Consider the following 10805-nt stretch of genomic DNA (forward strand, 5'->3'; position numbering starts at 1 on the left):
TGGTTCTTGCCTTTATATGCAAATACCTCTAATACATAAAGTTATTGGAATGCATTTAATATGTGCACTCTGGTATCTAAAAGCCAATTAAATCACAGATAGGGAATATAGAAAAAAAAATAGTAAGAACTGATTCAAGTGATCCTGGGTGAGTATTTTTATATTTGCCATTGTTCTTAAACATTAACAAGAAACTGCTTCACTTCTATGATAATTTTAATAAATCTCTTCTCTTTCTGTTATCATTAGACAGAGCCATGAGTACTGGTAACAAGACAGAAACCAAAGATTTCATTCTCCTTGGTATCGACCCTGAATTTAAACACATCACAGCCATGGTCTCAATCATTCTCCTGATCTACATGGCTTCTTTCATTGGCAACACTCTTCTGATCTTCCTCATTTGGTTATATTCCCATCTCCACACCCCCATGTACTTCCTTCTCAGTCAGCTTTCTTTGATGGACATAACTTTGACCTCTAGCATTGTCCCCAAGATGGCGGCCAACTTCTTCTCTGGATGGCGGAGCATATCGTTCCTGGCTTGTGGGACTCAAATTTTCTTCTCCCTGACTGTGGCCATTGCAGAATGCATCCTTATAACTCTCATGTGCTTTGATCGTTATGTGGCTATATGTGAACCTCTCCGATACCCAATCATTATCAATCCTAGGGTTTGCTTACAGATGATTGCCATGTCTTGGGCTGGAGGGGCACTTACTTCACTAGGCCACACTGCTTTTACCTTGCATTTTAATATCTGTAGCCCCAGAGAGATTCCCCACTTCTTCTGTGAAGTCATGGCTGTGCTTAGGATCGTCTGTGAGGATATCTCAGTCTATGAGAAGGCAGTGGTCATAACAAGCATCCTTGTACTGCTGCTGCCCTTATCTCTCATCTTGGCTTCCTATGTTGTCATCTTCCTTGCTGTACTCCGAATGAACTCCCCAGAGGGCAGGAACAAGGCTCTAGCCACCTGTTCCTCTCATCTCTGTGTGGTGGGTCTCTATTTTGGTCCAGGTATGTGCATCTACATGAGACCCGGTTCTGCCCATACTCCAAAGTTGAATCAGGGTCTTTTTCTGTTTGGACCTATCTTCACTCCACTCTTAAACCCTCTTGCCTACAGTCTTAGGAATAAGGAAGTTCTAAGTGCACTGAAAATGTTAATGGGGACGTGTCAGTCCACCAGGTAAATGGCAGAAATCCCACTGTCACTCATAGGCAAAACAGAGATGCACCAGCAAAGGGACATTTTGTCAGTTAAAAAAATAGTAATAATAATAATCCCTTCAAGATCCTGGGAAAGTCCACTCACTTCACTGGGTTTATCTGCTGGAAAAAAAAGTTTATCCTTTCTTTCTCCATCTTAGAATTTATTTCTGATGGTTCTAGATGATGTGCTGATAAAGGTCAACGATCTTCATGATTCATACTTGATGGTAATGTGCACTTTAGCATTTCCAACACATTCCTGTTGATTCCATGAAAAAAGTCAGTGTCTGCATCCCAAGAATGAAAAAAAAAAATCACCAAGCACATAGAAACCTCAGGATAATTTCGTGTAAAATTAATTAATGGGCATGATGATAAATCATCATGAATCAATGAAATTTAGCAGTGTTGTTTGTTCTGTCTATCTAACAGGACTATTAATTCCTCTTACTACTGTGAAAATAGTCTTCATTCTATGTCAGTGCTTCCAAAGAGTGGTTGTCTGATCACTTGCATTAGAATCATTTACTGATGTCACAAAATATACCATTGCTGTGCCCATATCAGATTAGCAGGATTAGAATCTGTTAAAATGGGCTCAAGAATCTGACTGGCAGGACATTTAGTGATTGTCATGTTTACCAAGGGTTGTAAGCCACTGATTTAATTACTGACCTACTTTTCTAGACCTGCCTTGCAAAATAATTTCCCAGTCTTAAACTTACCTGATCTCTTTCTAATGTATATAATAGAACAGGTCAAGGTGGCTAGCAAAAACTAATGCTCTTTTTTTAAGATAGTAGAAAATAAACTTTATGTTTGCAATAGTTCATAATTTAAAAAAATTGAGCACACAGAGAAAAGAGAAGGTAATAATAAAAAAGACTCTGATTTGTGATATAAAATATGAATGGTTGAAAATATTTATAACACAATAAAATTTAAAGCAGGAGTCATTATAGGTGTTTCCAAAGTGTTGATATATTTTAAAAAATTTTTGAAAGTATACTATATAACTAGAACACTAGGAACTTGTTACACATTTCCTTTTTTTTAAATGACTGAAATAGGGGCTCCTGGGTGGCTCACTTGGATAAGTGTCTCCCATCAGCTCAGGTCATGATCCCAGAGTCCTGGGCTCCACAGTTTGCTCCCTGCTCAGCGGGGAGCCTGCTGCCCCCCTGCTTGTGTTGTCTCTCTCTCTCTCTCTCTGTCAAATAAATAAATAAATAAATAAATAAATAAATAAATAAATAACTGAAGTAACATGAAAACAGTTTTCCAGTGAATAGGACACCCTCAGAAGGAGCCCTAATGACTTAACAACTCACCCCTTGAATATCTCAGAAGTCATCAATTGACATTGTATTACAGAGGTACAAAGCTGAGTTCTGGAAAACTTACAATCTTTATGTCAAATTTCAACTGTGTCAACAATATTAAACATGGCCCCTTCAGAATTACTTGAGGAATGGCTGAAGGAATCCTTGAAACTGAGTAAAAATACCACTTCACTGAAGAATAAAAAATTATCTCTAAACCATCTCAAATAAGAGGAGTGTCATTTAATGCATACTAGCATGGGCTGTTACCACCATTTAGTGGTGCCACAGCACTCTGGTACTCCAAAAATACTCCACACATAAGACTGGGTTTAGAAGATGACACTAGGAAAGAAGGGAGGAATACTCAATGAGGGCAGATAGTCCTAGTTGAAGAGTTTCTGTTAACAAATATGTGTTCACAAAGCATGTTACTTATGTTTAACGGTTTTAATAAAGAGTTCTATTTTTATATGTAACTCATGGAAGTGAACACTTTAACCCTGTGAAATTCACAGCAGATAATTTTCCAGATAGATTGGGAAAGCACTCATCTTGGACTTTCGACTATGTGTGTGTGACCACTCTTGTTGGAGGAGCACCATTACATAATATCACTTAATCTTTTAAGGGAAATCATTAAATAAAATAATTAAGTACATGATCATTCAGAAGAATTGTGATTCAATCCTAATTGTGGTTCTTTCCCTTATTTCCATTCTCATATTCATAATTTTAAATGTCCATTTTCTCCTTTAATGGCTCTCCAACATGCATATATTGTGTTGCAGAACAACCTAAGTGTCTTCTATAAATAAATATTTTATTTCTTTGGTTATTTATTTTTAATTTAAATTCCATTAGGCAAGTTAACTTCATCATTCATTTTTGATATAATGTTCAGTGATTCATCAGTTAAATACAACACCCAGCATCTTTAAAATAATCATCCATATTGGGGTGCCTGGATGGCTCATTTGGTTAAGTGTCTGCCTTAAGCTCAGGTCATGATCCCAGGGTCCTGGATCAAGCCCCATGTCTGGCTCCCTGCTTAGCATGGAGTCTGCTTCTCCCTCTCCCTCTGTTCTTTAGCCACTCCTGCTTGTGCTCTCTCTCTCTCTCTCTCTAATAAGTAAATAAAATATTTAAAGATGTCAAACACATTAATAAATACAGTATGAAAATAAAATTTTGTGACTGAATAAATTACTTTAAGATGAAAATTAGAACTCCATGGGGATAGGATGTAGGAAAATGAAGCTTTTATGAAAGGGACAAGATAACCACCATTTCAGGTGCCCAGAGACTCTGAGATGGTACAAATGGAGAATGGACATGAAATTGGAGAAGATAGGGCACAAGAGGTATTTGAAGAGAAATGCTTTTCAGATGGTTCTCTGACAGCTGGATATAAAAATAACTAAGGCAGTCATCTCACCACAAGAAAGTAGCTAGACATTTTTTTTTTTTTACAATTTAGAGCATTTAGACTGCAATCACCAACTCTACAACTTGCACATAAAGAAGTCAAAGGTATACATATTTTCATATGAAATATCTTGAAAACTAAAATCCCTATAGCACATGAGAAATTGGTCAAAGTCTTGCTTTTTCCAACAGTTTTTGAGCATGCCTCACTAGCCTCTAGGTTTGAGGAGGGAAAATCATGGTAGAAGACAGTGTTGTTGTGGTGCTAATTCAATGATTTTTTGTTGAGGTATGAAAAAGCATCAGAGTTTCTTCATGCATATTCAGGTGGATGTGATATTAGAGACCATGATTGCTCATTTCTTCAAGATTTTTTTTTTTTTTAGAATCTACTATATGGCTGTTTTAGGCACTGTTTTAGGCACTGGAGCTAAAACAGTGGAAAAAAAAAGAAATCAGTGCATTCATGGAGCTTATATTCTAGTTGGGGAACATGAGAAATAATAAATACTCAATATGTAACATGTTGATAAGTGATATGAAGAAAAATGAAGCAGGGAGGAAAGATAGAGATGGATGACTTTTTATATAGTATGGTCTGGGAAGACATCTCTGTCAAGGGGGCATTTGAGTAGAGACCTTAATGAGTAAAGGAAGAACAGTACATTCAGAGAAATTTTGTTCAAATAAAGAAGAGTTAAAGGAAAGAATTTGGGGGGAGAAGTGGGCACAGCATGTTCAAGTGACGCTGATGAGGCTGGCGTGGTTGAAGTAGTGGTACAAGACACAGTCAGAGAGCATCATGGGCAAGTAATCTATGGACAATTAGGAAAATATTGCAATATTCCAAGTCAGAAATGGTGGAAATTTGAACTGAGGTGTAATAATATCTGGTAAGGAGATATGGTCTAATTCTGACATACATCAAAGGTAAGCCAGCATGAATTTGTTGAAGAATTGGTTGTGAAAGGAGATGGAGAAGTCAAGGGCAGCTCTGAGAGTTTGGCATGGAAACTGGAAGAACAGCTGTCTTAATTCTCTGGACCCACAAGGAAGACACATTACTTCTGTTTCACAGCTTCTTGACAGATCTCCTGCAGTGGGCTGGGGAGAAGGAACACTTGGATGCTGTGGGCCCCTGCCATGGGTTCTGTGCTGGTTAGTCTGACCCTACACTCTCCTTACCTGTGTAGACCATTATCCAGGCTGCATCACCCCATTTCCCTTGTATTCTGGCTCCCTGTTATATTTGAATTTTGAGAGGAACCTGCAGATCAGAGGAAAGAGGGAAGAGTTCAGAGTATGTCCCTATTCCAACCAGGCTGGGTTTGAGGAGTGACTGCATTCCTTCACCAAGGTCATAACCCTCTTGGGCAGCTCTATTGGTTCTGTACATACCACTCCCTCCCCTCCAGATAAAGGGAGGTAGTGTTACCACTGCTAGCACCTGGCTGCTTTACTCTCTGTTGTTTCTCACACCCTGCCCTACCTCAGAACATACACATATATTATATTTTCATCCTTGCTCTCTTCCTTGTGGTTTCATTGCTTTCTTTAGTGTTATGCTTGGATTCCTTCCTCTTTATTCTTTCTGTACCTATTATAGGGTGTTTTCTTTGTTTGTTTGTTTGTTTTTGGTTTTTGTGTTTGCTTTCTTTCTGTTCTGTTTGTTTTGTGGTTGCATTTGGGTTCATACATAACATTTTGGGGATAACAGTCTACATTAAATTGGTTGCTTAAGCTCAAAGACATTCTAAAAGCACAAAATTTTTACTGCCAACTCCACATTTTATACATATGATGTCATAGTTTACCTCATATTATTTTCTATATGCCTTAATTTTTTCTATATTTAATTTATTTTATTGCATTTGTGTTTTAACCTCTATCCCAGCTTTATAAATGTCAATCTCCTACCTTTACACTATGCTTTTCCTGTGATTTTTTTTCTTATCATAATTTCCTTACTTCTACTTAAAGTCTTTCCTTTCTACTAAAAAGTTTCAATTTAACATTTCTTACAATATTGGCTTAGTAATGATAAACTCCATTAATTTTTGTTTGACTAGGAAACTATTTATCCCACTTTCTATTCTGAATGATAACCTTGCCAGGTAGAGTATTCTTGGCTGTAGAGTTTTTCTTTCAGCACTTTAAATGTATTATGCCAATCCCTTCAGGACTGTAAAGTTTCTTTTGAAATAAGGGTCAGCCGATAGCCTCATACACTTCCATCGTATGTAACTGTTTTCTTTCCTCTTGTTACTTTTAAGATTCTCTCTCTATTATTACTTTTAACATTTTAATTATAATGTGTCTTGGTGTGGACATTTTTGGATACATCTTAGGGATTTCTGCTCTTTCTGGGCCTGGGTTCTCTCTTATTCCCCATATTAAGGATGTTTGCATCCATTATTTCATATTTTAAAATAATTTTATTTAAATTCAGTTAATTAACATATAGTGTATTATTTGTTTCATGGGTAGAATTCAATGACTCATCAGTTGCATATAACACCCAGTGCTCATTACATAATATGTTTTCATTAATGCTTATCACCCAGTTACCCTATACCCTCACCCACCTCCCCTCCAGCAAACCTGTTTGTTTCCTAGAGTTAAGAGTCTCATAGTTTGTTTCCCCCTCTGATTTTGTCTTATTTTATTTTTACCTCCCTTCCCCTATGATTCTGTTTTGTTTCTTAAATTCCACATATGAGTGAAAACATACAATAATTGTCTTTCTCTGATTGACATATCTTGCTTATCATAATACCCTCTTGTTCCAAGAATGTTGTTGCAAATAGTAAGATATATTACTCAGCCAGCTATTATTTCAAATAAGGTGTTTGTCTCCTCTCTCTTCTCCTTCCGAGATCCGTATAGTGTAAGTGTTATTACATTGACTTCCCTTAACAAATTCTGATTTTTTATTATTCTTTATTTTTTCTTTTTGATGTTCACCTGATTTGCTTTCCATTACTTCATTACTTCAAGGTTGCTGCCCTTCAACAGGTGACTGGATTAAGAAGATGTGGTCCATATATACAATGGAATATTAGTTAGCCATCAAAAAGAACAATTTCTCAACATTTGCTGCAACATGGACGGCACTGGAGGAGATAATGCTGAGTGAAATAAGTCAAGCAGAGAAAGACAATTATCATATGGTTTCCCTCATCTATGGAACATAAGAACTAGGAAGATCAGTAGGAGAAGAAAGGGATAAGGAAAGGGGGGGTAATCAGAAGGGGGAATGAAGCATGAGAGACTGTGGACTCTGAGAAACAAACGGATGGCTTCAGAAGGGAGGGGGTGGGGGGATGGGATAGGCTGGTGATGGGTAGTAAGGAGGGCACATATTGCATGATCCACTGGGTCTTATATGCAACTAATGAATCATGGAACTTTACATCTAAAACCAGGGATGTACTGTATGGTGACTAACATAATATAGTAAAAAAATATTATTAAAAAAAAAACAGTTCCAAAAAAGAAGATTGCTGATTTGTTCATATGCATCCTCTAATCAGGTTTTAATCCCTCTGGTGCATTTTTTCTATTTCTGTTATTGAATTTTTCAGCTCTGACTGATCTTTTTTTTCTATCTCTTGTTGAAGTTCTCACTGAGTTTATCCACTTATTCTTTAAGTTGGTGAGTATCTTGATGACCATTTTTTAAAAATTATTTGATACTTATTTATCAAGAATATCTATTCCAGGGCAACTGGGTGGCTCAATTGGTTAAGCATCTCTCATCGGCTCAGGTCAAAGTCCTATGTCAGGCTCCCTACTCAGCGGGGACCTTGCTTCTCCCTCTCCTCCTCGCTGGTTCTCTCTCTCTCTCTCACACACATAAATAAATAAAAACTTAAAAAGAAAACTATGCCAAAACCCAACACTTATGTTTCATAGTTCAAGAACACAGGTCAGTGACAATCCTCCATGGAACTCAACCCAAAGTCATTCTTTACATTGCAAAATCACTTCACTCTGAAAGATACCAGCTTTCTTTATCTCCTCACCATCTTCCATGGAGTCAAAATTTTGGTAGAAATCTGCATTTGCCCTGTTTCTTGGTTTTCAGCCACAGCAATCTACAGAAAGCTGCAACCCATAGGAATACAGTGACTGCTCTAACACTATGAAATCACAGATGCCTGGCGAGAAGGCCTCACATCTGAAGTCTCATCAACACACTGAAAGTCACAGTAGTTTTTCTTCTCAACACCAACCTCAAACTCAACATCCTAACTGATACTGAAATGGATGTATGACCATTACTTTCAATTCTGCAGCACACATCGTGTTTATCTCCATTTTATTTAGCTCTTTTACTGTGATTTGGTCTTGCTCTTTCATTTGGGACATACTCATCTATCTCCTCATTTTATGTAACTTTGTGTGTTTCTTTCTATGCATTAGACAGGTCAGCTACATCCCCTGGTCTTAAAATCGGTGACCGTGTGTAGAAGAGCTCCTGTGATGCCCTATAGCACAATCTCCCCAGTCACCAAAACCAGGTGCTCCAGGGGTGTCTTCTGTGTGGGTTGTGTGCAATTCTCCTACTATAGCTGAGCAATGATTGCCTTCAGCCCAGCCACTGCAAAGATCCACATTGCCTGCTGTGGGTGCACTGGGTAGTTTGGTTCTTCTGCTACAGAGATGTCTTTCTGAGGTTGCTGCAGGCTTCTTGGAAGGTGGGGCAAAAGTTTAGCTCAACTGTCTGCAATTAGCCTCTCTGCCACACCTGTAGACACAGCAAAAGAGAAAGCATGCTCCCTGCACAGCCATCTAAGTGATCACACTGCTGGAACTGCTGATGAATGTGTTTATTTATCCCCCCTCCCCAGGGAAGGAGTCACTTCAGAGTGGCACAGATCTGGTTGGGGCTATCTGTATGGTGTGGTGAAGAAGCGGCTGCCTTGATAGAATTCCTGTATTGGTTAGATGGGATGGGGAATGGAAGGATGGTGCACATGGCATTAGCAACATAGATAGAGAGTGTTAGTGAGACTCCCTCAAGTGTTGTTATCTAGGCTGAAGGAGTGGAAGAGAAATGGTACCCACCAGTGCTTTTGTTTCTGGATAAATTTCCTATATATCTCTGATCTCCTGCCACATGCTCTGAGATTAGTCAATAAGTCTTCATGTCTACTTCACGTGCTTTTCAAGCTGCTGCTTTTGTGTTATGTCTCAACTCAGTTATTTATTGTGCTGGCTCTTAAGGGGTGTGAACTCTGTTTCCTTTTGCCCTCTGGCTCTCTTGGAGTTAAGCATGCAGATCTTAAAACCTCCCAGAGTTAAGCCTCACTGAATTTTACTACTCTGTGAATTTAACTCTGCTGGTTTTCAATGCCAGATGTTATAGGGACTCATCTTCCCAACACAGATCCCCAGTGCCATGGGTTCCTGGTGTGAGGTCTGATGTTCTGGCCTCTTCATGTAAATGGTCTCCTTCCCAATCATAGTTAGTCATGCTGGGTATCTGGTTCCCAAACATGTCTCCACACCTCCTACCATTTTTGATGTGGCTTTCATCTATGACTAGCTATGAAAGATCTGTTCTTTCTTTAGGTCATTATCAGAATCAGTCATAGAGATATAGTTATTGCCTTAGTGTGTCTGCAGGAGAGGTGATCTCAGGATCCTTCGACTCTGCTATCCTCAAACTCCCCAATGCTGGCATTAATTTTAAGGGAGAGTCTAAAGAAAAAAATAAGATAAATATACTTAGAAGATTCAAAGGAAAACTGAAAGCATGATACAAAATAATAATACAGTAAATTATTAGAGAATGACATCAACAACATGGAGGAATAAGATGTCTCAGCCCTCATCCCCTCATGGAAACACTAATGTGATAGTCACGCATGCACAAAAATCTCTTCAGGAGAGTTTCAGAATCCAGGTGGGAGATTCCAACAGCAAAGTGGAGCACAGAAAAGAGAAAATACACAGTGATAAGGATAGGAAAAACAGTTTTGCTGTACCCACATTACCCCACCTTAAAGCACCTGTAGCACAGTGCTGAGAAAGAAGAGAAAAAGAGGAAAGAAAGAAAGAAAGAAAGAAAGAAAGAAAGAAAGAAAGAGGAAAAAAGAGTGAATTAAACTCCCAACTTCACTGCAGACCCCAGCATCAGGCCCACCTCAGTAAACCTCAGTGCCAGACTAGCCCCTTAGAACACAGTCTCTTGAAACCCCAGCCTCCAGCATTTCTCCCAAAACCAGGTTCCAGTCTGTCACCAAGACCTGGTTCTAGGCCCAATCCAGTACATTCAGATGCCATGCTGGTTCCACAGAATTATTCCACGAGGATGCCCTTAAGATCTCAGGCTACAACCCCCCATGATGGAATGCCCATGACAGGCTGTCCTCAAGGGACTTGGGCTCCAGATCTGCCCCAGTGTCAGGTTACCTCTTATGAAACAAAATTTCAGGCTGGTCCCCATAGACCTGTGCTCCAAGTTTTCCCCCATGAATTGAGATAAATGGCTGATTCCAATGGACCTGAGTACTGATCAGCCCCAGCAGATTCAGGCTCCAGCCCCTCCATGGACCCAGAAGCCACACCTACCTAACTAGGTATTGTTGGGTGGGTTCCCCTAAATCCAGGCTTTCTGTCTTGGACCAGTTTGAAACCACATTCCAGTGGACCTTAGGGTCAGGTTGGCCGCAATGGACTCTGGCACCAACCTGGCCCACACAGTTCCAGGCCCCAAGCCACTCCCTGAAAACTCAGTCTCCAGGAGGGCCCCAGTGGTCCCAGAAACCCATGAAAATTCCTGTGGACCCAGGTTCCAGATAGACCCCCATGAACACAGGCTCTAGACCTCAA

The 10805-nt window shown here is 39.3% G+C and overlaps 1 protein-coding gene across 1 annotated transcript; it reads left to right on the forward strand.

Moving 5' to 3' along the window:
* Window positions 1–257: 257 nt before the first annotated feature.
* On the forward strand, window positions 258–10458 carry LOC113249286 (olfactory receptor 2M5-like). The gene is made up of 2 exons (XM_026490792.3): window positions 258–1192; window positions 10098–10458. The coding sequence occupies exons 1-2, from the start codon at window positions 258–260 to the stop codon at window positions 10456–10458; spliced, it is 1296 nt and encodes a 431-aa protein (XP_026346577.2).
* Window positions 10459–10805: the final 347 nt, after the last annotated feature.

Source organism: Ursus arctos, unplaced genomic scaffold (genome assembly GCF_023065955.2).
Source record: "Ursus arctos isolate Adak ecotype North America unplaced genomic scaffold, UrsArc2.0 scaffold_5, whole genome shotgun sequence".
Lineage (NCBI taxonomy): Eukaryota > Metazoa > Chordata > Mammalia > Carnivora > Ursidae > Ursus > Ursus arctos.

Excerpts from the sequence above, each read along its gene's own strand:
- LOC113249286 (XM_026490792.3), top strand. The coding sequence starts at position 258 with ATGAGTACTGGTAACAAGACAGAAACCAAAGATTTCATTCTCCTTGGT. Across the intron at positions 1,193-10,097 it reads GGGACGTGTCAGTCCACCAG|ACCCCAGCATCAGGCCCACC; the intron begins GTAAATGGCAGA and ends ACTTCACTGCAG.